The sequence below is a fragment of the Sinocyclocheilus grahami genome, unplaced genomic scaffold (genome assembly GCF_001515645.1).
Source record: "Sinocyclocheilus grahami isolate Dianchi unplaced genomic scaffold, SAMN03320097.WGS_v1.1 scaffold1.1, whole genome shotgun sequence".
Taxonomy (NCBI): Eukaryota; Metazoa; Chordata; class Actinopteri; order Cypriniformes; family Cyprinidae; genus Sinocyclocheilus; species Sinocyclocheilus grahami.
In genome coordinates this window covers 267,540-293,842 of record NW_015505180.1, presented here as the reverse complement: position 1 = coordinate 293,842, position 26,303 = coordinate 267,540, and the positions used below count along the sequence as shown (strand labels likewise).

General features: G+C 37.2%; 1 protein-coding gene across 2 annotated transcripts in view; it reads right to left on the bottom strand.

Moving 5' to 3' along the window:
- Positions 1-6: 6 nt before the first annotated feature.
- sema3aa (sema domain, immunoglobulin domain (Ig), short basic domain, secreted, (semaphorin) 3Aa) overlaps positions 7-26,303 on the bottom strand; it is a 102,565-nt gene continuing 76,268 nt past the window's right edge. For both annotated transcript variants that reach the window (XM_016257390.1, XM_016250460.1), the window contains 16 exons: positions 18,766-18,926; positions 17,574-17,636; positions 13,077-13,196; positions 12,376-12,469; positions 12,157-12,276; positions 10,133-10,275; positions 9,898-10,012; positions 9,515-9,584; positions 7,786-7,930; positions 7,234-7,453; positions 5,702-5,793; positions 5,450-5,491; positions 5,206-5,363; positions 3,474-3,541; positions 2,934-3,079; positions 7-1,668 (listed from right to left, as the gene is read on the bottom strand). In XM_016257390.1, coding sequence (XP_016112876.1) covers positions 937-1,668; positions 2,934-3,079; positions 3,474-3,541; positions 5,206-5,363; positions 5,450-5,491; positions 5,702-5,793; positions 7,234-7,453; positions 7,786-7,930; positions 9,515-9,584; positions 9,898-10,012; positions 10,133-10,275; positions 12,157-12,276; positions 12,376-12,469; positions 13,077-13,196; positions 17,574-17,636; positions 18,766-18,924 — 2,487 coding nt within the window. In that variant the 5' untranslated portion in view covers positions 18,925-18,926 and the 3' untranslated portion in view covers positions 7-936. The remainder of the gene's footprint in view (positions 1,669-2,933; positions 3,080-3,473; positions 3,542-5,205; positions 5,364-5,449; positions 5,492-5,701; positions 5,794-7,233; positions 7,454-7,785; positions 7,931-9,514; positions 9,585-9,897; positions 10,013-10,132; positions 10,276-12,156; positions 12,277-12,375; positions 12,470-13,076; positions 13,197-17,573; positions 17,637-18,765; positions 18,927-26,303) is intronic.

Sequence of the window (26,303 nt, the reverse complement as noted above, 5' to 3'; positions counted from 1 at the left end):
TATATATATGTACATATATAGGGTCACTCAGCATTCAGCCTAACATAGACTGATTTAACAAATTAATGACGCAAACGTATGAAATATGAGTAATAATAATTTAGAAATACACTACAGACATTATGGAAATATCTAAAAACATCTTTCAAAAGATGTTCTTTCATTTTTACGCAACCGACATTTAGAACGATCCTCTAGACGGCTGTAATCTGCAGACAGTTCGACTATGCAACTGGCTTGGAAGAGCTTATTCATTCAACTCATGCACGTTGTATTTGAAAACTAAATTTTGGCAGAAATGGTCACCACAGTTGTTGACTTTTTTTAGTCAGTCAGGCCCACTTGATTATCTGAAACATAATTAACACAAACATCAAAACGCTTCTGAGGATCAGAGGTTAGACAAGCTGTTACTAAGGCATGCCTTATTTTCACCTTTGACCAGTTGTGTCCATAATTACTTAGTGTTGTTCTATGTACAGCACAATGCTTGCTCATATATTACAGTCTTTACAAATCTAAGCAACTGGCTTCCAGTTTTCCAGGTGCCCACTTCACTCCACCATGTCTTTTTTCATATTTTGTCATTTCGACAAAAGAGTTTCCTTTGAAATCATCTTCTTTTTCCATTGGCACTATCCCATCGTATTGCAAAGGTTTTTTGGCAAACGACCGTTTTGCGTCCTTTGATGAAAACATCACGTGTATGATGTCGGATCTGTAACACTAGTAGTGTAAAAGGTCTTTGCTGTCACATCACAACAACAAAGTCAATGTGCTTTCCCTGGTGAACAAGAGACGTGAGCAGGATTTCTAGTTGAGTTCACCATTTTTGAGTTTTGTGCTGTCGATTATGGCCGCACTGCACGTTTGTCTGTTGTATGAGTGACTGATGCAGATGTTTACAAGTGTCTATTGAGTGTTCATGAATATATCTCACACGCTGCGTGGTGGTCTCTGCTGTTCGTGGGTCCTGCGGTTGCGCCCCCTCTTGTTCTCCTGAAGCTGTTTCCACTTGGCTGTGTTAGGAGGTCCTCTTTGTGGGGTCTGGGTGCCTCTTTTTCCTTGGTTCGGCTGTGCTCTTTGGCTCTCGGGAGCACTTTGGACCTTCTGCGTGCTCTGAGTGTCTGGTTTGATGCTTTGGCTCTCTGTGTTCATGGTACTTCCCGGGATTTGACTTCTTTGCAAACCTGTGGACTTCGGGAGAATCTGAACAGTTGGGTTGTTCGGCACTTTGGGTGTGTTTTGCGCTCTCTGTGTTGGGTTCTGCAAAGTCTGAGCCGTCGTTTGAGGGGTCTTTTCTGTTTTTGTACCCACGCCAGCTACAGGGTTGACTTTGGGGGTTTTCCTTCCCTTCGGCTTCTTCTCTCGCTTCCAAACGCGCTCGCAGAACTCGTCCACGCTGTTGAGATCTGGGTGCTCCAGCAGGCTCATGAAATCCCGATACCAGAGTTTGTGTTTGGGGGACGGATCCTTATCGTTGGCGTTTGCCCGGAGCAGCAGCTCGCCCACGCGCTGAGCTGGGATGACCTGGAGATTAATACGCCGCAGTGGTTGAATGAAGCCATGCTCGACGGCATGGCAGTGGTACACTCCTGAATCGGCCTGGGTTAGACTTCTGATCAGCAAACCCTGGCCCGTAAGACTTAGCCTTTCATCAATCACAATCTGACATGGAGAAAAACAGATTGAGTTTATTAACACTTTTTCATAGATTTTGACCTACAAAATGGAGCCATTAGGTCCCAGACCAGAACCTAAATGCTGAGGTTACATCTGGGGTGCAAAGAAAACTACAACACAGTTGGGGGATTTTCTTACACAGCAGGAAGGCTGAAATCTGATCATTATTACATTAACAAAATGACTGTCTGGGGTGAGGTATAACTTACTTTAGCACTATTTTTTGCCTGATAATATCTGAAAGAGAAACACAGCTGGTGTATGTGTGATGGTGGGTGGTGGGGGTGTGAGGGGGTCATTATGTCATATCCTGTTCAATAAAATACCTTAATTTACTAGTAATAACATTCTCTTTCTCCTTCGTAAAACAGCAACATTTTGCTTAATGCTATTTACAATAAAGATGAAGTCTGTTATTTTTTTATTACTATTAAAATATGTAACTATTTAACTATAACCATTATAATATCTCAGTGTATCTATAAAAATGCAAATATTTTTATGATTTTAAAATATTTTAAATCCCTTTTGTGTATACACAAATTTATTTATTTTAATGTATAAACCTTGATACATTTTCATTGGGATTTTCAAGAAAGCATTTATTTGAAAAGGATTTTTTGAATGTAAAAATCTTAACTTTTGATCAATCCTTGTTAATATTTGTAAAGTATTAATTTATTCAACAACAACAACAACAACAACAAAAAAGGACTGACCCCTAACTTTTGAACAGTCAATTAGTCCGTTGATTTTCCTGAATAGTGCTTTCAAAACACTACTCTATTTTTTTTTAAACATCACGGCCAATCCGACACTGCAACACTGGTATAACCAATAGTGTGAGTTTGGGATGGTGCTATCGGTTTGGCCAACTAATGGAAGACTGATGTGATTCAATGTGTGTTTGGTAAAGCTAATGACACAGAAATGACATCTGTAAAATTAAGATTAACAATGTTCTATCTGCATTCATAAAAAAATGACTGCTACATTGGATAGATTAGACAGAAGAGCAGTAACCTTTAAATGAATTCAACACAGTGTTAGACAGTTAAAACCGTTCAGACTGCCAACTGATCTAATGCGTGAAGAATCTGGAAACTAACCACAGCAAGAGAACTGAGAAAAACGGTTCAAATATATTTAGTCATTTATATTCTTTGCAATGGATTTTGATCACCATGATCATGTAATTTAAGTGCATGTCTTGCTGACCTATGTTATTTGTTGAGTTTGTGTGTGTGTACCTCATGTTTACGCTCATCATTGGGTCTCTGTAGCTGCCAGTAGATTAGAGCTCTCTGAGACTTTGGGCTGCATTCCAGAAACATGCTGCTGTTCTCTACACCATACACACTTCTCTCCTCCACACTGCTGTATCCTTCCAGATCATCTAACACACACACAAGGAGGTAATGTTCAGTAATTCCCAGAGTACTGAAACAGAACGGTGTATCAGTAGCGCCTACACAAATGAAAGATTATAATGCATCAATCCTTCTCAAATGTTCAGGCATGCCGATTTCATTTGAATGTGTTGTTGATTGTATGTATTAACATTTAGTTATAGGAGGTGCAATTTTAGTTGATCACAACTGCACAATATTCAATACATTAGAAGACGTGTAATGAAGGTCCTTGCTGTATTATAGAAGATCTAAGATTTTAGGCCATTTTTTTCTTGAAGTAAGGTAACTTGCAACAATTGTGCATATCTTCATATTGGTTTAGGCAACTAATTAATTATGTCTGATTAGAAATAAAGGTATGTATGTGGATATCCTTACCATTGTGGTGCAGATCAGAGCACTGAGAAAGAGGATCACCATTTCTGATGTCCTGACGTCTTGTTCTCCTGTTAAATGATAAAAGATTGGATTATACGAGTGATGTGATGGAGATCTTTGCATCTTCTAAATCTAAAACACTGAAATTGACCCTAGAGTTTAGTATTTGCAACACTACTACCCTCAGGCCACTAGAGGGCACTGTTGTTTTAATCAAACAACTACATTGTACCGTATTGTCATACAGACTTAAGGATGATGTGAGATTTATATGGTAAAATACTTTAGCTTTATAAAACAAGAATTCAACCATTTGTGTAAACAATGTGCCTCTGTGGCACTTTAAACATTGCCCAACACAGCAACACTGACTCATCCAGTGGGGAGGCACTATCTGTTTGTCCCCATAAAGGCAGAAAGGGAAACAATTCCATATGGTTCTGCTAAACTGCACATCACACTTTTAGGTGCACGAAGAAAGGAATGTACTTAATGTGTTTGGAGCTTTAATTCAGAAACATGATTCACGGAGAGATCTTTCATCTTTCATTGAGTTCCAAACCTCAGAACCTTCATATTTCTTGTAATAACAGCTCTGCTCATCATTCTCAGCGAAGAGAGTCATTCAGTCTCCATCAGAGTGTTTACAACAGTTTTGTGCCACTTTAAGAGAGCAGCGTCACCTCTTAAATGCTAACATGGGCCAAGGACTGAGCCAAGGCCGGCACTCTTATCCAGTCACAACTGTATTGAAAGACTGAGAAGATTTCCTGTGCCTAACTGAAAACATTCAGGATCTGGTGTGAAGGACGGTTGTAGCTGAGGTTTAGCTGCAGTATATCTTGGGGAACGATAAGTGAAATGTGCAACAGCCTCTTTGTCATTTTTCATGATCTGTCATTCTGTCATCTGTTCTTGTATTTCAGTACATAGCTCTCTGTGTCTTCTCATTTCTGTAACATGTTTTGCTAAGGCGTGCACACACACACACACACACACACACACACACACACATTCCTTGACTCTGGCTGTCTCGGCACGTGCGGGAGGTGCGGTAAGGACGTCTGTTTTGCATTTCAGGCACACTGAAAATATTTGGAGTGGCGTGGACCTTCCTAGTGCTGTGGACCATAAGGGTGTGTCGAGACCAAATCCATGGCCCTCTTCTTCCTCTGTGAAGGTGTAGCTGGCAAAGCATGCAAGTGTGTATGTGTGTGTGTGTGTGTGTGTGCGCGTGTGTGCGTTTAAATATATTAACAGTGGGTACATGGCGTATTGTGAGCATGTGTTTATAGTGTGTTTAAAAGCAGCCTGTATACTTGGATCCAGGTGTTTGTGATTGTCAATGCACGTGTGTTGAGATGCAGAATTTGTACCTAAACCATAATTTGTGACTTACAGGGATAGTTCACCCCAAAAAATAATGTTTTGTCATTTACTCACCTAAACATTTTGAGACAAGTCTCAAGTGTGTTTGTCCATACTATGAAAGTCAATGGGGTCCAAAACAACCCCACTGGACAAAATATTATTCAAAATATTTAATTTTGTGTTCCACAGAAGAAAGAAAACCCTACAGGTTTGGAAAGACATGAAGGTGAATAAATAATGTCAGAACTTTTATTTTTATTTTTGGGTGAACTGTCCCTTTTAGAATATGTAATTTAATCCAGATTCCAAAATAAAATTTTACCAAAATGTTAAAGAATAAAAATGTCCTCATCGTGCTTACCTCTTAGCAGTCGGAAAATATCGAGAGCACTCTGTCCCGTCCCAGGCACAATATGGATCTCTTGCCAGGCAGCACTCAGCACAGGCCTTCCCGTAGACCTCACAGCGGTGCAGGGGCATCTGGGAAATCCCTAAATCTGACCCGAGGTACAGCTGTTGCTGTTGACAGATGAACATATAAGTCTATTAGGACACGGTTTGCTCTCTGCTAATGGCTGGTGAAGAGTAATATCAAGCAGACGTACTTGTTTAGTGGAGAGCTCCATGGCAGTAATAGGTGTTGGCTCCTAGAAGGGAAAACAGAACAAGTTTAATCTAATTTTAAGATCCGAGGATATATATATATATATATTTTGATGACATGCTGTGGCTGTGCAGACAGATTTATGGGGGAGCAATTAAATGTACTAAGGTGAAAATTATTGTTGGGGGATTTCGATTCCAATAGCAAGCAGAAACGCACAGCTCTCTGGGTAATGAACAGTTGGCGCTCATACCCTGAACACCGTCATCTCTTCCAGCACCACTTCCTCCAGATCATGCCAGCTTTCCCTGGGAATGGTCACCACCTTCAGCACAGTTCCTAAATCTGATATAGGAACAATATATTCATTATATCAGAAATAATATTCATTATTTGTACAATATTTCTTATTAATTGTAACTTTATAACTAACAGTATTTTTTTCTCTCCAAAAATAAATACAAATAAAATATCATACGAGTTGAAATGACATGAAGGTAAATAAAAAAATTTACATTTTTAATTTTGTGCGAAACTCTTCAAAATAAAGGTTCTAAAAGGAGGTTTTTAAATAATTTTTGGTTTTCCAAATAATCTTTCTATGAACAGTTCTTTTTTTTCTTAGTGTGAAGGACATTTTAATATACTAAAAAAACTTTTTCCACTATAAAAACCTTTTGTTTAATGGAAAGATTACACAGATGGTAGAGGTTCTTCATGGAACCACAGATGACAATAAAAAAGAGTGTGGGGAAACTTCCAAGAGGGGCTCAAGATGACTTAAAATAAGACAAAACAACCATTAAATAAGCTAGAACAATTAAAACTCAAGATATTCCTTATTTTATTGACCCACCAACAACTGTTTTTTCATTAAAGAACCAGCATTTCCACAGTCTTAGGAAAACCTGGATATACTGTATGTGGGAATTTTAAAAGTGTGATTTCCAGAACTGGAAAACTCAAGTAAAAAATCCATATCCTTATCCAGTAAATCACAAGCAACTGGAAAAGTCATTGGGTCTTCAAATATTGTTGTAGAGCAGTGATCCTCAAATCTGGCTCGCGAGATCCACTTTCCTGCAGAGTTTAGCTCCAACCCTATAATCAAACAAACCTACCTGTGTTTTTCTAATGATCCTGAAGACATTGATTAGCAAACTCAGGTGTGTTTGATTAGGGTAGAGCTAAACTCTGCAGGAACGTGGATCTCGCGAGCCAGATTTGAGGATCACTGTTGTAGAGGATAAGTCAAAAAGATTGTGAACAGCGGCTTTAAGAAGTGTTAAGAGTGGAGTGATTTCGGTTACACTTTACTTGAAGGGGTGTGCATAAGACTGACATGACACCTTCATAATCATGACATGACACCTACATAATCATGACATGACACGTCATGAATATGAAGGTTTTTTTTATGCATGTTTATGACAACTGTCATTAAGTGTCATTCGCTCAGTTATGTAATTTTTAATGCAAAGATGACATTGTTTGAAATGTCTTTGTTATGGGCTATGGTTAGGGGTAGGGTTAGGTCAAATAATGTCATATTTGCATTAAAAATGACATAACTGAGCGAATGACACTTATTGACAGTTGTCATAAACATGCATAAAACCTCCTTCATATTCATGACATGTGTCATGTCATGATTATGAAGGTGTCATGTCAGTCTTATGCACACCCCTTCAAGTAAAGTGTTACCGTGATTTCTTAGCTTTAGACTTTGTTTTGTTTATACAGCAGTTATATTTCTGTACTGACGTGTTGGTTGGTTTTACTAACCTGTGCCGATGAACATGACATCGTACTGGCCATCTTCAGCTTCCACACGATCCACCACCAGCTGAGTGAACTGGTACTCCACGTTTGTGCGCACCACGATGGGCTTCCCACCCATCGGTTGCACGGGGTTATACATGGCTGGGTGCAGGCGTGCAAATGTGATAACATCATCAGGAAGGTCTTTGGTGGAATCAAAGCCTCCGAACGTTTTGCTGGGACACTGGCAGGTAAAGGACAGGAGATTAAGGGTTAAACATTCTCACTGATGCACAGGTTCAAGTTTCAGTGTTGCATTCTGAATAATATAGTGTGGTTTTAGTTATTTTAGCATGCATTCAAAGTAATGTAGTAATGTATTTTTGCAAGGATGACTTTTTTTAGACAAATTCTGTTAAAGGTGCAGGCAAACAGTTAGGCCAATAAAGAATAGTGTATTACTTTTTGGAAGAATGCTGCAATAAATGCAATTATTTATTTGAATAAAAGTGCACAGATATGAAGCTGTAGTTTGTCAGTTTTGTGTTGATGCCAAATATATTGGCCAGTACTCACTGTGCCAGGACGGGGGTATGGCACTCTGCCCTGGAAGGGAACCCACTGGTAGTTTGGCCCATCCCTGTGGGCATATGGACCTAGAAATACCCTTCGGATGTCTGCCATACTATACATGCATATAGCCGATCCACGGAAGATATTACTGAGGAAAGAAGAGGGGAGAATGGAGAACACAATCATTGATAGAACACAAAATATTTTGACATTTTGTGTACATTTCCTGAAGTGTATACGTCAAAAGTAAATGATCCATTTCAATGCATTTTAATCTAACAAGAAAAATTTGGGCAGGACAAATGTTTGGATTTTTTGGACAAGGTATTGTCAAAATAGATTGAAAAGTCTTTATATGACAAGTGGTTGGAAGTGAAATGAAAAACAAGAGGGCTTGGCAATGTCATCTGAGTTTTTACATTTTGATGAAAGATCATAAAGACCAATTTTAAATATGCACAAATGTATCGCACACAATAAGACCAGAAATGTGTGTTAAGAAAGTTAATTTTGATTTCATGTTTACTTTAATGTGTTAGCTGATGTATAAAATTAGCATTTGTATTGCAGTGTATATGTGTGTATCCAAGCACTTATTCCCCTAAACAGCCATGAGACCAAACAGACTGTGGTGATCACCCCATAGCATTTGTAAAATGTTAATTAGCGAGAAAATCAATTAACCACAGGGCACATGAATAAACTAATTCCCCATCAATCAGTCAGGGTCCCAGACATAAAAATGCGCACACACACATACATGTGCTTACACACTCTAACACACATACCCAGATAAAGCGAGAGATAAAATACTGATCCATCACCCCAGTGTTCAGGCCTCATTAAATGGCAATATTAAAAGCAAGTCCCTAGAATGCACTTCTATTCATCTCAGAAATGGAGCATTTAGAAAACCAATTAAAGGAGTCTAATTCTTTAAAGCCTGTAATTGAATTTTCGAGTGTTGTGTTCCCTGCATACATTAGGAAATCAGTGAGATGGGAATGCACGAACAGGATGTGCACAGTTTGGACGACCACTGCCTTGGCCTCGCTTGCTTTTTGATAGTGATTAATCGTGATATTTCTGTCCTCTTCCTCATCTCGTGTTTACATGCACACACGCCTCATCCATCATCTTAAAAGTATTTTCTTCTTTTGAACATTGTTTATCTGCTTTTGTTACTGCCCCTCCCCAACCCTCTGCTCCTCGCCAGCAGGCCCAGAGAAGAGGGTGTCTGGTTGGGGAGTGAGATTCAGGTTACCACCTTAATCATATTTCCTCTGAGCTGTGGTGAGCTGAAGCTGAATGGGGATACAGGTAAGAGAGGGCAGAGACCAGAATAAGGAGAAAATTCCCATCCAGAGTGCAGCGATGTGAAGCGCCTGTCTGAGTCTAACCAGATTACTGCACTGCAAAGCTTCTAAAGGGCCAAACATATTACACATCACAAAAAAGAGACGAGAAAGAAGGAAGAAAGGATAGGAAAATAATGAAAGAAGAGAGCAAGGAAGAAAGGGATACAGAAAAAAGGAAAGAAAAGGAACATAGAAATTGGAAGGAAGGCAGAAAGAAAGGAAAAGGGCAGAAAAGGAAAACAAAAAAACAAAAAAATATAGGTAGAAAGAAGGAAAGGAAAGGAAAAGGGGAAAAAAGAAAGGGGAAAAGTCCTAACTTCTTTTAAAATGTTTAATATGGTTAATTGTATGTATTTTAAGTATGTGTGCATTACCTGGATGTAGTAAACACAGCGTAGATCACTGGGTTCTTTGGGTCTTTAGCACTCATCAGAAACACATCCTCTGGAAGGTAAATAAAGAAGCATTTGGAGTTATTAAAAGTGGATAAACACCTTAAACTCTATTGACAGCATCTGGAATGTTGCAATGGAAGTTTATGGACCAGTTGTTGCTAGTGTCCATGTTTTTTACAGCTTGAGGGATGATTAGAAATTATTTCCAGTGGTAACTAACAGCATACCATGGATGCTGTCAACTTAACTATTTCATGCATTTTCCCACAAGATTCCTTTAAGTACGCATTTCTGACTTTATATTAATAATAATTATGTTCATATAATTATGTTCAGACTAAACGTTCATAGACATTACTTACGCAGTTCATCAAAATGTGTGTCTATGCCACTGAGGCCAGGAACTGAGCAAGTCAGCTTGGCTTTCAAGAAAGTTGTCCATTTGTTTACGAGACTCCTATGTCCACCCATGTCATTCTGGAGAAAATTCAAACAGATTGGCCACGTTCATTAAAAACTTTATTTTATGTTAATACTGTGTGTCCAAATGCACAAATGCAAAATGTGCATGATTTTTGTTTCTGTACGTGATGATACCTTACACAGTTGTCCTATCCTGGAGATAGTAGCTTTGCCTGTATGTTCACCATCCATGGCGCTCTCTTTGAAGAACAGGAATATCTTGTCATCTTCAGGATTATCGCTCTCCGGGATCAGGTGTATTCCTAGAAACCTGGGGTCTGGAATACACACAATGCATCAGAACTTCAGTTTCCATGGGACTGAAAGAAGATACAGAAGAAACTGAGTTGTTTAAATGAGGATTTTGGGAAGTTCAAACCCACAGAAATGATTGCGCACTTCATTGAATCTCTTTTAGATATTCCAAAATGAGCCAAGACCTCAATATAGCCAGTTATGAGGGGATCACTCTTACCCAGCCATGACCGCTCTCTCTCTTTCTCTCTCAGAAATGAAATGTAATATGTCCCCCACCCACCCACGTGGGCGGCACACGCATAAAGCGACATGCAGTGCTGCATTACAGCGCAACAGATCCAACAGGATGTGAAGCTTAAACAGCGGAACAAACATTTACCAAAGAGCGACTCCGTTCATGCACTGTGAGTGTGTATGTGCCCGTAGAGACGCCAATGATACAGTGCCGCCCATGTCATTCAATACACTGACTGTTTCCCAAAGACATAAAATTTGTTCCAGCCTCCCAAACTTTCGAATGTTTGCTCTGTAAAGGCTGATCCTCTTTGAAGTGCAGGAAGAATAATCATCAACAGTCTGAAGATAGCGAGAGGCCCGTTTTTCTATTGATAAGGCTTGATAGAATATCCATGTGACTAATCCTCCAAATGACACTGGGTCTTTTGTGCGAGAGAGACAGCTTTCAGAGCGGGTGAAATGGAACTAACGTCCAATGTATCCGTGGTAAAAGATGGCCAGGATTAAGGTGAGAGGAGCGTTTTCAAAAGCACCTTTCCTCGCGAATATAGGAGGGTATTAATGGTGTGGCCGCTGACCCTGTGTGAGGACTGAAATGAGAGCCACTCGCAGGAACAGCTGAAACAGGATTAACTTCATGGGAAAATACTGACCGACTCTCCTATCTTGATATTGACCTTTTGTGTTCCATAAGTCTGCAAAAATGCAGGCGGGATGTTAGAGGAAACACTCAACACCCTAACCGAGCTAATCTCTCCTGCAGAGAGTCACAAAGAGGCTCTTTCTTTCTCTCACAGATAAGGGCACATACACACTCACGTGAAGGGACATAAACTTGTGCACACAAAAGAAAACCCATACATTTACATTTATTTCACACATTTGCTCTTGGCAGACACATGCTTAGCAAAATAACATATACTGTGTGATGATTTCAGGCGGCAGCTATAGGGATAGAAATTGAATGCTAGGATGAAAATCATAAACAGTCTATAAAAACACATGGACAGACACAAATATGCAAGCACATGTATACATAGTGTCTCTCTAAACTCCTCAAAAATACAAACAGACAATATTTCAACTAGGAGTGGGCTGTCACAGTCGGGCTGATGGGCTGATGACTAATAACTCGTATAGCAGTATGGAGTAGAAGCAGAATTAACTGTTGTGCATCTCCAAGCAACACACAATAGCGGTATTTCACTGCTGAATGAATGATTCAATCACTTTTCATAAAGGCAGTCACTTAATTTGTTCCTGAAGTGTTCAGTGTTTCTGAACAAATTGGTTGAATAAATGACTCTTTTTTTTCCCCAATAAGTGACTCATAAAGACATTCACTTGATTCATTCCTGATCTGATCCAAATTTTTTAACAGATCCGTTTGACTGAATGATTTAATCACCTGCTCACAAAGACAGTCACTTGATTCGTTCCTAAATAAATCATAATTGTTAAAAAAATTAGTTGAATGATTCAGTGACTCACTCATAAAGACTCACTCATTGAGCAAATCAGGTGAATGAATGATTCAGAGACTCACTTGATTTATATCATGGTGTGTATTTATATCTCAATGTAAACGCTTGCCAAAACCCCACAAAAACAGTTTACATATTCAATAACCAAGCCCTAAGTTATTCAGAATACAGCATTTTTACCATTCAGCCATCTAGAATCATGCTGCTCAGTTCTGATTGGATGATGTGACCCAAGTGTTCGGAAAATGGCGAAGTCTCGTCCCATGAAGTCTGCTGATGTTCCAGAATACAGTTCTCCATCTGACAAATAAATATGAGCATGAAATCTCCAATCAGATCACCGTTAATACTGATTCTAAATCTTTAAAACCAAAACAACACCATCTTTGACTAACTCACCAATCAGGAGGGATGAGGACTGCATATTTGGATCATAGGGACTTTTCCCACGTCCATTCTCAAAGTAGTTGGCATCCAGTCTGAAGATGTTGTCCTGAGGAAAGGGATAATGAATTAACCAACCACAGCAAGGAATGAATAGTAAACGGATGAGATAATGGGGAGGTCAATGTCAAAAAGTGCCATTAGGATCTTGTTCAAGTGTCTCTCAATATTCAACAAGTAGCCAAAAAGATGCTGTTTTTGAAGAAAAACATTCATAAAACCTACTGTAGATTTGGATCTCTAAACTCACAGCAAAACAACAGCACTCAAGTTATCTTCTATTATGTTCAGTGGGCTCAAGCCATGATTCATTTGCGTGGATCAAATCATGAAATTCACTGACATTTTTCCACCATGTAAAGGCCATCTCATTTCCCACAGTTGAGGCACTTCTAAATAACACACTCGCTGCATTGTGAAGCTCTCATTTTCTACTTCACTGGGCCAAAATTGTTAACAGGGTAGACATTAGCAGAAGATAGCCATCATTCATTTCCTTTTCTTTCCTTTAAACGTTTTGGTGAATGTGCCTTTGAGATATGTATGCGCACGAGTGCCTGAGTATGTTTTAGTGCCATTGCTTTCATGAAACTGGACTAAAATAATTAATTTGATCAATTATTGATGTCAAGATTGTGTGTGTGTGTCTTGTGTACCTCTGCTCGCTTGCCTATCTCCAGGTAAGAACAGATAGGATGGAAAGCTCCGGTGCCACATATGTAAATATGTGTCTGGTTATATGGCTGCAGCACACGCACAAAGTTTGAGCATTCTTTCTGAAAAAGACATAACATAAAAAAAAAATGTTAGCCAATCAGATAATATAAAACATGCCTATTAAAAAGATACTGTATAATATACAACATTAGATGAAAATTAGAGAAAAAAAATATTATTTATTATATTTTTAATAATAAAATTAATTTATAATAATAACATTTAAAAAGCCTATATTTAGTGACCAGAACTTGGATATCGAACATTAAGCAACCACCCAGAACACCTTATCAAACTACTTTTGCATAAGCAAGAACCACACAAATTTTCTTGTAAAAATGTGAAAATAGTTAGTAAATATAATAATTTCTCACTTTCAGACTCTGTAGTTCTGTATAACGCCTCTAATGCAGTTGTTATTTTTATAATTCATGATGAAATACTGCACTTACATTTTGAGAACACATCTAAATCGACACAAGATCTGTAATAAGTAAATAAGACATTTAAATTCTATGTAAGCCTAATATTTAAGCTTTTAGTGTCATTAAAATGCCTTTGAGTTCCTGCCAGTTGAGTGATGACGAACCCACCTGTTTTATCCATCTCAATATCCTGTCAGCCAACTCTCATTAGCACTGAAAGTGTGTGTGTGTGTGTGTGTGTCTGGTTTTGATGAAAGGTAAATGTATAGCACATGTCTTAAGGCCATCTGAATGAGTTGGTGAGAGCTGATGAGTGAATTGTTTCATGTGAATGAATGCTCTTTAACTCCCTTTCAATTGCAAGATATGCGAGGACCGGGTTTAACAATAATAAACCGACACATTATAAACACACTGCATGAACAAACACACACCTATGCGCACGCACACACCTTTCCACAGCTATTCAGAAAATAAAGCAGGTCCATCTGTGTAAACACTGATGGTCTTGGCCCGATGTGTGCCGTCTGAATGAGAGTTATCATTTAAGAGCACAGGAAAGGGTGTTGCCATCTCCGTGTGTGTTTTCACCTCAAAAAGACACATACACACTCTTATACACGCATGTATGTGTGTGTGTGTGTGTGTGTGAAGAAAGCTAAACAGAAGAATAGATAAATGCAGGCCTGTTTCCCTCGATTACATCCAGTTCAGTTTAGTTTGTACAAGCTATTCAAAGCAGATAATAAATGCTTGCATAGGGCTGAGATTTTCTGGCAACATGTTTGGTTTTCTTATAAATCAAATGACCTCAATCACCTGCAACAGCCAATCAGATCACTTCCTCACACATATGTGTGACCCATCTTGGTCAACCTACACAAAGGCACTTTAGTGTGCCAAAGTAATGGCTTTTCCAAGCTAAAGGAAATGTGTGTATTCCTAACATAATCATTCCACGTGTGCTATAAAATTCATCCCCTCCTGCGCCAGGCAAAATGTTTTAAATTTCCCATGGCCGTTATTGTTTTTAAGGTCCTTGCCTGCTCCGATAGAACCAAGCGTGGTGTTCACGTGAGAGAGAGGTGGCTGAACTGGCACTCTTTGGAGTTTACTATGTATACAAACCTCAAGTTGTAATAACTGGGTGGTGTACTGTAATTACAGTGTAACTACTGTGTAATTAGACACATATAACCCTTCTTTTTTATCTTCAAGGTCCATAAAGAAGCGGCCAAAGCTGCGAAGCAGAAAAGTGAGTGTACCTTCATAAGAGTGAGAGATATATGATACCCTTTCAGATAAGATAAGCAAAGAGTGTTGGGGATTACGATTTAGACACATCTGTAATTATGTACAATACTAACAACACAGTAGTGACTAATTTCATTCACACACGAGTGAAGTCATGAAAAGATAATAACAGTATAGAGCTTGTCAATGTCAAAACTAATGCACAGTTTTTAAAAAGTGCAGCCACTGTGGATTTACCCGCATCAATCTGGCAAATTTTAAATATTACCAGGACTTTACATGATTAGTTAACATAAATTCAATTAAAATATTCAGAACTTTACTGTAACATCAATGCAACCTATTTTAAATTCTTTATAACAGAACAGATTATTTTAAAAATAGCCATGTTGTACTGTGTCATTAGATGATGAAAAAGCTTCATTATAGTGATTTGTGTTCCCATGGACTGGGTCCTTTTTGCCTTTTAATTAATCTTCTCACAGTCAGCGTCATTGGCTGAAGTGTGTTACATGAAAAAAAAAAAGATAACTTCAGTGAATGACTATTAAGACACAACAACAGCTAAACAATAACTACAGATTAAAAACATTATAAAAATGTTGCAAAACAAGTGACTTAAAGTGTCAAAAATGTGAATGCAGCAGCAAAGCAAATCAGCAAATAAAAAAACTAGATAGATAGATAGATAGATAGATAGATAGATAGATAATTATGGGAAAGTGCCAATATTTGGACATCACACTATTACAGTTGATTTATTAAACATACATATGATATTTAAAAGGGACCATTAACACAACTAATAACTGCACTTCACTGCACAATGTTGTTATACAGTATACAGTTGTCAAAACTACTGTGAAAGTACAGCAACTAGTAGCCAGGAAAATACTGAAAATTAACACTAAACATTTTTGAACAGTGTTTCACTGTTATAAGTATTTATAAAGTGAAATGAATCTCATCTTTAGATAGCTAGTCACATCAAAAAACACATCCTATAACTCCTTGTAAATTATGTATTTAAATATATAGTATTGAGACTTGAATGAACACAGACATGAAGTGTGCTGCTGAGATATTTAACCCTCATCGCATGAATCACCAAGAGTTTCAAATGAACAGCGAGGCAGTTGTAGTGGACTGGGTCCTTTTTGCCTTTTAATTAATCTTCTCACAGTCAGCGTCATTGGCTGAAGTGTGTTACATGAAAAAAAAAAGATAACTTCAGTGAATGACTATTAAGACACAACAACAGCTAAACAATAACTACAGATTAAAAACATTATAAAAATGTTGCAAAACAAGTGACTTAAAGTGTCAAAAATGTGAATGCAGCAGCAAAGCAAATCAGCAAATAAAAAAACTAGATAGATAGATAGATAGAAAATGCTGAAGTGCTATAATTATGGGAAAGTGCCAATATTTGGACATCACACTATTACAGTTGATTCATAAACATACATAAGATATATTTAAGACCATTTACACAGCTAATATTTGTGATTCACTGCATAACGTTGTTACACAGTACACAGTTGTCAGGAGCGAGAGCCGGGTTGATAAATAAACCATTTCTGTTTTACAGAAGGGCCAAGGGTTGCTGCTGGATCTAAACACAGAATATAAACTCTCAAGAGGAATAGAAGAGCATGTGCAGCAGCAAAACTCTATCGCTAACGGCAACCGTGATCAATCAAGCCAAAGTGCACACGCAACACCGGGTCTGAGTAATGCAGGTCACACATACACATATAGTAAAGGTTCTTTAATGAACACTTTTCTTATCATGAATAATTTTTCATGTTCATGATGCTTTTGAAAACCATCAAGAACCATGTTAATGGTGCTTTAGAGATTAAAAAAAGTTAGAAGTGTAGAAACAATTTTCACTATTTTCAATGCAAGTGAAATGGCAAGTAACTCATTGAATTAAACAGTACATTTTGAAGTAGAAAACATGTACTAGTATTTTTTGTAAAACATTCCTTAATAATATTTGAAAAAAATATTTTTTTTACAGTGGGCCCAGATGAAATCTGCAAACTTTTCAGCCATTTTTTCCTGCTGATTTTGGTAAATTGAAGGGATTATTTTTTCCATCAACAGAACTGAATGAATATTTATTTAAATATTTGAATATTTATTTATACAATACCATTCAACTGTTTGTAGTCAGCAAGGTTTTAAAAAAAAAAGTCTCTCACCAAGGCAACATTTAATTCAATAAAAATACAGTAAAACCAGTAATATTATTAAATATTATCACAATTAAATAAAACTGTTCTCTATTTTAATATATTTTAAAATGTAATTTATGTCATGGTAAAGCTACATTTTCACATGAACCTACCATTCTAATACTTAGATTTGGTGCTCAAGTAACATTTATTATTATTGTTGTTATCATTATCAATGTTAAAAACAGTTGTGTTGGTTAATATTTGTGTGGAAACCATAATTTTCAAGATTCTTTTATGAACAGAAAGTTCTAAAGAAATTGAAATAGAAGACTGAAACAGAATATTTCTTTATAAGTGAAAAAGTCTTTACTGTCACTTCTGATAAATTTGATGTGTCCTTTCTGAATAAAAGTATTAATTTCTTTCAAAAGAAAAACCCCAAACCTTTGCATGGCAGTGTAGATTTGAATATTTCTGAAGTGAGTCATATACCCTAAATATACCCAAAAGATCACTGTAGTTTGATGTAGTTTTGATTTAAAAGAAAGTTTACTTGTCGCCCCACACTTACCCCAAGGTCTTTTCCAGCCCACTTGCATTCATCGCGTTTGGAAGGTGTGGCGGGCCAGGCGATCTATAAAACAAGGAAAGAGAGAAGGTGTGAGAATGTGCGCAGAGCGAACACAATGAACTGCAAATGACTGACTAAGGCGCTCGGCATGAAACCTAGCTGTAAAATAATCAACGACTGCTGCCTGCTGTCCTTCTGCCACCTCCATCTGTGACGACGATGAAGACAGAGGATAAAAACTACCATTCGTCTTATCCCGGGAGCATGAGAGACAATCGCACATACACACACACACACACACACACACACATATGAAGGCCTACAAAACAGTTTTTATTCTGTTATCTTCATTTAAGATCTGCTAAGGTATTCTATCTGCAAAAGTAATTTGGTTAATTGTGATAATTTACCAAAGTTCTTATCTTTAAACAATGGCATTGCTGAAGTATGCATATTTGTGTGAGTGTTCAATAAAAGCCAGTTTTAACCCTTGCGAGTATCAAATATAAAGAGAATGGTCTGCAGCCTCCAGGACAAAGAAAGCATAAAAGCACGAGAAAGAAAGAGGAAATCAAAGTAATGGAATCCAGAGAGAGAGAGAAAGAGCGATTGAGACAGAGAACGAGAAGCATTACACTGCAAATATGATCAGGGAATGAAAAACAGAGGGAGGCAGGCCGAGATCAAATGGGCAAATGGAAAGAAGGAGAAAGTGAACGCAGATCTGGTTGTGCAGCTAATAAAAGCGAGATGGACGTCTCTGATGACCCTGGGTTTCTCTGACACACTTCATAAAATCCCTCACCGATCTTTCTTGCTAAATGCAGACAGAGAGAAACAGCATGAACTACAATATTTTACACAACATATTTTACTGCTAAAATGTGACATATTTCCAAGTTAAGCAGAATATTCAACTTGAAAAATGTAGTACGCAGTTCGATTTGATCATGAGTTTCCATTTCAAGCTGAGCGCAAGTTTGCTTAAAAAATGTCCAAATTTAGTTCACGATTAACTCCCTGTGCAGCCTAAGTGACATCAGCGGTAAAGGATAGCTGTTCGAGGAAGATTTTGACTAATTAATTTGAATATGAATATTTTTTCAAATAACATGAAACAATGAATCGCTCACAATAAGACCACTAATATACATTCATTTATAGTGATGTTAAGGTAAATGTGGTGTGTCACCTGTTTGACATCTCTGTTGATGTTGACCAGGTCAAAAGAGAAGACGTGATCCTCCGCACCAACCAGCAGTCTCCCTCTCTCCTCATCCATCAGGAACGTGTCGTAACCTGAACTGTTTGCCAATCCAGTGAAAGTCACAAGATTACTGGATTCCAGCATTTCTGAAGGACAGAACAAGAAAAAGAAGGCAAACGTAAGTCTAGAATGAAAAATACATTCAAATCCATTCAAAGTTCAAAAAGAAGGTCCCACAATATATTGTTATTATATATATTAAATAAATAATGTTATTTATTTATTTATTTGAAATTATAGATTTAATATATTTTAAGTAACTGTTGAAATAATAATAAAAAAAATTCAGTTTGAGGTTAGCAGAAAGCTTAACAAGAAGGTCCCACTATGTATTGAAGATTTTTTTTGTCTTTATCTCATTGTTTTATACAAATTCTATATTTTTAAACAACTACTATATTATTTATAATACTTTTTAATTGTAAAATTAATAAAAACCTATTTTTTTTTATATATAAATACAAATACAAATAAATATAAAAATATCTTAAAATATTTTTAAATATTTGTTTTCAGACACCTCAAGGCTATTTGTTTTCAGACTACCTGAAGGCTATTTGAAGTTATCTGTGGCACTTTCTGCATCTGCACTAATCATGTGTTTAGTTACAATTTCTTTAAAACCACCTTGATGGTTAGTGGACCACAACTGTATCTTTTCAACCATAGCATGAAAATTGCTGAGGAAAACACTGCATGATCGAATCACAAAGACCAAATCAAGTGTATGACCAGCTGACCCACATAATCATTTATATGAGCTTAATAACTGAAATTGTTTGTGTGTGCACACACGCTGGGTTTGAGGTAGTATCAGAACAGCTCTTAAACATGTTGGTATATACAGCTTATTTAATAGGTTCTTATTGCACTTTGGCACTTACATCTACATCTCATAGTCTATATAAAGCCAGAGGGCCTGATTTAGCATTTGTGTGTATAAAAACGGTGCAACGTCATAATACAAGAATCTGATCTACTAATGTAGCTTGCTGAGTACATCTTTCAACACCAGCACTAAAAGCCTCCTTTAAATTAGGGTGTGTCAATCTTATTTGCACAATACTTTTGAGTAAATCACTTGCAATGCACCCACTAAGCGACCACACGCAGTTTGTTAGATTGCACAAGCAAATTACTACCGCTTTATTTGGAATCTTAGTAACTCAGGTCAGAAGAATAGCTAATCAAGTAAAAACTGCTGTTGTTATGGCAGATACAGCCAAAGAAACTATCTGCGCAACAGCACTAGACCAGACATTGTGAAAATATAATGACCTGAGACACAAAACCTGCCAAATTTGTCACTCTCCCAGTGAGCAAGGAAACAAGATTGGATAAAAGTATAAGAGAAGGCTGAAGGGAAAGAAGAAAAAAAAGCAAGTGAAGAGGAGATGAAGTGAGAATGATAAGGAAGAGGTGAAAGAGAGAAATGACTTTGGAAAAGAACTCGCAGGAGCCACCGGCCAGAACATCTGCTCATGGGAGAGGGTGAGGTCAACATCTCTGCAACGTTTCTGCAACACGCACACGAATCATAATCAACAGTGACACGCAAAGACTGCAGCTCCTCTCCAGAGCCCAGATCAATCCGCTCCTATAGTAGCCATCTGCGTTTCTCCCCGCTAAGATTCTGGACATCTGTGTGGTTGTGGGAGAGGGAGAGAGCGAGCAAGGGAAAGCGTTAAGGAGAAACAGACCATCCTTCCTTTGCCTGTGTCAATAACACTGCATATCAAATGTAGAATAGCGTTCCCGCAGGACCGAATGCAGAACGGGCACAGTTCAGTCTGTCCGTTCCTGCTGATTTCATTCTCTGCTTCCAACACGAGAGTTTCATTAAGCAATCACAAGCAATATCCAGATATATAAACGGATGCCAGGCCTGTCTGACAGACTCCGGCTGAGTCAGAATATTGAGTAAGTTCTCTTTTATGTAAGGGAAAACATACAGAGGGTTCTTCTGTCACCCTGAATGGGTTTATTTAAACAATATCACATGGGAAAAAGATCTGTATCAGCAGTTCTAGAAAGACAAATTTTATATTGTCTATAATACTTAAAGTGATTAAAAGTGACAGTAAAGACTTGTCATATTTTCAAAAATGTCTATTAACATATTAAATGTTCTTCTTTTGAACTTTCTATTCAAAGAAACCTGAAAAAAACATAATTTTTAAAAAATGTTTCTGAAACAAATCAGCATATTCAGCTTTTTCCATCTCAAGTAATAAATTAACATTTAAAATATATTAAAATAGAAAACAGCTATTTTAAATTGTAATAATATTTCACAATATTACTCTTTTTACAGTGTTTTTATCAAATAATTTCAGCCTGGGTGAGCATAAGAGACTTCTTTTGAAAACATTAAATATTTTACCGACCCCAAACTTCTGAAAGGTATTGTACTTGGCAAATAAATAACCAGAGGTTGCAGAGTGATACAAGAGATATGGAACTAAGAAATTGATTATCTGGGTCAGCAATCTATAATAAAGGTTGCTAAACTTTGAACAAACATATTTGACAGCAGAATGTCACAACTGACAAATCAAAATCAAGTATCCCAGAGAAATGTTTAATTAATGCCAAGCGAACTTCTGTAAGATACAAAGCACTGCATATTCAGAAAACTATACTAGTGCTTTGAAGAACCCAGAACCCATTCAACTGATATGAAGAACCAATAATGTAACATGAAGAACTTTATAACATGAAGAACCATATCATAACCGACTCAAGAAACCATAAAGTAAATCATGGTTCTTCTATAGAAGAACCACCATTAAAGAATGTAAAGGAAAGTAGTTTGAAAATATAAGTCATTCATTTTGCAATTCTTCCCAGTGCTGGTATGTGTCTAACACTTTTAAGAAGAAATATTAATAGTCAAAAGTAGCTTATATTCAGGAAATAAAAGAAAGCCACACTGATCCCCACTTGCCAGACTCCAAGGGAGGCCTGAGAGAACATAAGAGGACATCCTAGAAGTCTCTTCATCTCATCTTTCTTTTTTTCCCCTCTCCCCTGACTCATTATTCTCACTCATCTAGTCTTTGCATCGCTCCATGTGCCAAATATTCTTATTCTTAGCCTCCTTTTTCTCTGTCAGTGTCTGTAATACTGCCGTTACGTGAACTTCTCCAAAGCTTCACTCTCCTGCCATTCTGGCTCAAGACCTGTCGGCCGTGTCTGGCAGTTTCACTATTCCCCTGCTCAAAGTGAATGACTGGTGCTTGAACTCTGAAGACCAGGCTTTTTTTTCCCTTAAAATGCTGCCTTGGCAAGACCATCACAAAAGGTAGCCATCATATGGTCCGTGATCACACATACACACACACTTTATCCGGGGGATATATCAACCTCGATAGAAGCTTAGAGTAAATGGAGTGTGAGATTTAAAAAAGGAAGCTTAACAAATGCATCTCGCTCTTTCTCAGTCTCTCTCTGTCCCATAGACTAAGAAGTGTGCTGTCAACTCTTCATATATCATAGAATACATCATCATATATCATCATCATAAACTTGATTTAAACACTGCAACGTTTTCATTCATACACCTTTGTTGTACATGAAATCAAACCTAACATTTTATGTTTTATATATATATGTGTGTGTGTGTGTGTGTGTGTGTGCATATGCTGCCAGTGATACAAATATTTTATTAAAATATAAAATAAAAATCTAAAAATTAAATATATAAAAAAACTTACAACTCTGGCAATATATATGTAGAAAAATCTAAATCTAAATGATAAATTATAAAAATGTACAAATATAAACCACTTGACCTCACTAATCAATTAGTTGACCAATTAGGTGACATATCCCTAAAATAAAAGTCACTTCAAGGCCAAAAATGTAAAAAAGCAGTATATCTAATATAACCCACATGACAAGAAAGAACCAACCTGTACTGTTTTACAAGGTCAAAATAAGTAGAAAATGAATCATGCAGCAAGTATAAAGGACAAAAAAAAACAGTTTTGGACTTCAGTAAGGGTGTATAGTTATGTATCTGTATGTGTTTGAGAGATGGGAAAATGTGTGCATGCTGTTGCCACTGTGCTTTAGCTCTGCCTCGGGCTACCAGTCGCCCCAGGAGAGCGAGGGAAAGTGCTGAAAGAAAGAATAAAAAGTGAAAGAGTGCTGCAGATGGTTTTGGGCGCTACCTGTTTATTTAAGCCAGAACAATGACGCGCTTCAAAACACACGTCGTTGATCGTGACACGGTTTTGGCAAAAGTCCTCCTTCTCTCTGTTCTCTCAATGGGCTAAGTGTGTGGTTTGGTCTTGTCGGTTTTGTGCTTGAGAGAGCCTAGATTTTAGAAACAGAGATTTGCTTAACACGCTGTTTCGCATATTGCTTGAAGCTCTGGGATAAGAATAAGCCTGTAGTTTCGCTTCATTTGAACTTGCTCTAGCATGCAACCGGCCGCAGGTTTTGGTAAGTTTCCCCGGTAACCGTGCTGGATCTCGGCCTTTGAGAGCTCAATCTGTTGGATTGAAAGCTAGTGAAGGGCTGCTGAGAGCGGGACGACACCTGTGGGCCAACATTTGATTCCACTGACACCAACAGGAGACATAATCACTGTGTCAAATCTCTTTATACACATTGGTTTTAATAATAGACGCCTCTGTATGAACTGATTTATGTCATGGCCAACTGGCTCAAATTTCCATTCACAAAGCCAAACGGTGAGGAAAAGACTGATGTCTGGTTTTTATTTTGTTTTTTTTGGCAAGATGCATGTGGCATTTATAAAGATGAATTTGTTTAGATTAAAGGAATAATTTGAACATTGTGTCATTATTTACTCAACCTCATGTCCTTCCAAACCTGTATGAAATTTTTAATTTTTGCATGTAAATTTTTCCATGTAAATGAAGTCTGGGACTGTCAATCTCGACAAAAAAGCCCCATAAACATATCTTAGAAGTACACGAAAAAGTACTCCTACACAAAATTCTGAAGGTTAATGAAACAAACAAACAATAGGTTTGTATGAGTCACAGCCCAAAATGAAAGTCTTTATTCACAAATAGATATTGACATAAGTAGTGAAAGTAGTGGTCTAATTGTTCTTCTGAGACAAATTCTTTCCAATTCACTCATTTTAGATTAATTTATCTGATTCACAAAAACAGTCTGAATGATTCATGTCATTCATTCACTGACTCAATGATTCAGTCACAGCATTTAACAGCCCACTGGAGGAGAAGATTATCAGTGAATAATGAATTACATTTTGGTTTGTTCATCACACAAAGTTTCTGCATGACTTTATATAGCTCATATATACTTGGAATAAAGTGTAAATGCCATATGGATAACTTTATAACACTTTGATGGTGCCTTTGTGCTATCTGTGAAGCTTGAAAGCTTTGATTTATATTCATTTTAATTGCATGTAAAAAAAGTATTCAAAATATCTGCTTTTATCTTCCACAAAAGCTGAGAAAATAATGACAGAATTGACATTTTTTGGTGAGCTATCCCTTTAAAATGATCGCTTTGTAGATTTTTTTAAATAGTAGTTGTAATTCATAAACATAATCTCTTCCAAAATACAAAAGGTCTAATTAAACTGAATGAATTTTGCACTTAAACATAAGCATCTGTGCCAAAAATGTAAATGTCATGTTGTCAGTGGTGTTACATTTATGCACTTTCTTCTGTTACACTCTAAGTCTGAAAGTCTGTCTGTGCACGCCACTAAAAATCTCCTTTGTTGCAGAATGCAACACAATATTTATGCATGACCGCATGAGATTCCTGTGTTGCCCTAACCCACAGAGAGAGGGGGGAGTATGTGGAACCGTTTAATTACCCCTGAATCTGCTCGCGATATGATGGGTGAACCGCAGAGTCTGTTTAAACCTGGCTCCCAGCCACAGACCGTGCAGAGAAAGCATAGTCCACTCTCCACAGCTCCAGATGACACACAAAACACAGAGCATGTATAGAGAGTGAGAGTGACAGCCAGAGATAATGTGACATTAAAACAAATAGCCAAGAGAGGAGGTTTACAAGAGTGAAAGCGAGAGACAAAGTGCTGAAAGATACATTAGTACATATATTTTATTCAGTTCTAGTCCTCTTAAAAGTGGTTTACATTTTTTTTTTGAGGATAAAAACACTTTCTTATGACTGAGTTGACTATATTGACTTGAACTAACAGAGATATGGCCTTCAGCAGGGCTCCAGACTGACTAAAACAGTCAACAAAAAATGTGAGAAAATACTTAAACAAAATTCCCAAAACAGCTTCAAACTTCATCATATGTTTGTTTGAATCAGACATTACTGAGCTCATAATGACTCCCTCACTTAACTGCAAGTAATTTTTCGGTAATGTACGATTCGCAAGGGATCAGAAACCGTTTCTGTGAAATAGTCTACTAAACATTAGGTTTGTTTAGTATATATCTGACAACATGTAAAAATATGTCACAAATTAATCTGACAGCATCAAACTGGTACAAATTAATACTGTATTCAACTAGTAAAATCACACGTTTAAATAAATATTAAAGTAATAATAATAATAAAATAAAAACTTACACTAAAAGCTAAGGTTAAAGGGATAGTTCACCCAAAAATGAAAATTACCCCATGATTTACTCACCCCTAAGCCATATCATATAATAGGTGTATATGACTTTCTTCTTTGAGACGAATAGAATGGGAGTTATATTTAAAAATGTCCTGGCTCTTCCAAGCGTTAGCTAGAGATTACCTTTTATAAAGTTTTAAATGTGGATATTTTTCTTACAAAGACGCATCGATTCACTTCAGGAGGCTTTATTAATTCCTCGGAACCATGTGGAGCATTTTTTTATTATTGAATATTGCCCATTCACTGCCATTATAAAGCTTGGAAGAGCAAGGACATTTTTAAATATAACTCCGATTGTATTCGTCTGAAAGAAGGAAGTCATATACACCTAGGATGGCTTAAGGGTGAATAAATTATGGGGCAATTTTCATTTTTGGGTGAACTATCTCTTTAAAAGCTTCTAAGTAAATACTGATTGATTCTGGAATTTGTCAACTAAAACATTTTTTTTTTATTTTTGTCTGGAGATCTGACAAGCAAACAAGCACACACATGCAAACTAATACATAACTCGTACGAAATCTGACTCGTCTGGAAATGCTTGTCTAAGGACACCATTGAAATTCAATAACAGGTGCACCACTTCCCAACACACTGCACTCAGTATCAGTAATCTAATGCACAACATATGACACACAGGTGTAAACACACACTTCATCTGAATAATAGAACACTGCTTATTAATAACTATGTGTTATGAAGAGGAAGCTAAATGTGCAAATCCCTGAGCCAAGTGGTTTCTGAGGGTCATTGAAAGAGTCTAAACGTCTAATATAGGGCCAACAGAAGACTGAACACAACAGGATGTGATACGTAAAAAGGTCAATAAGGACGAACTACT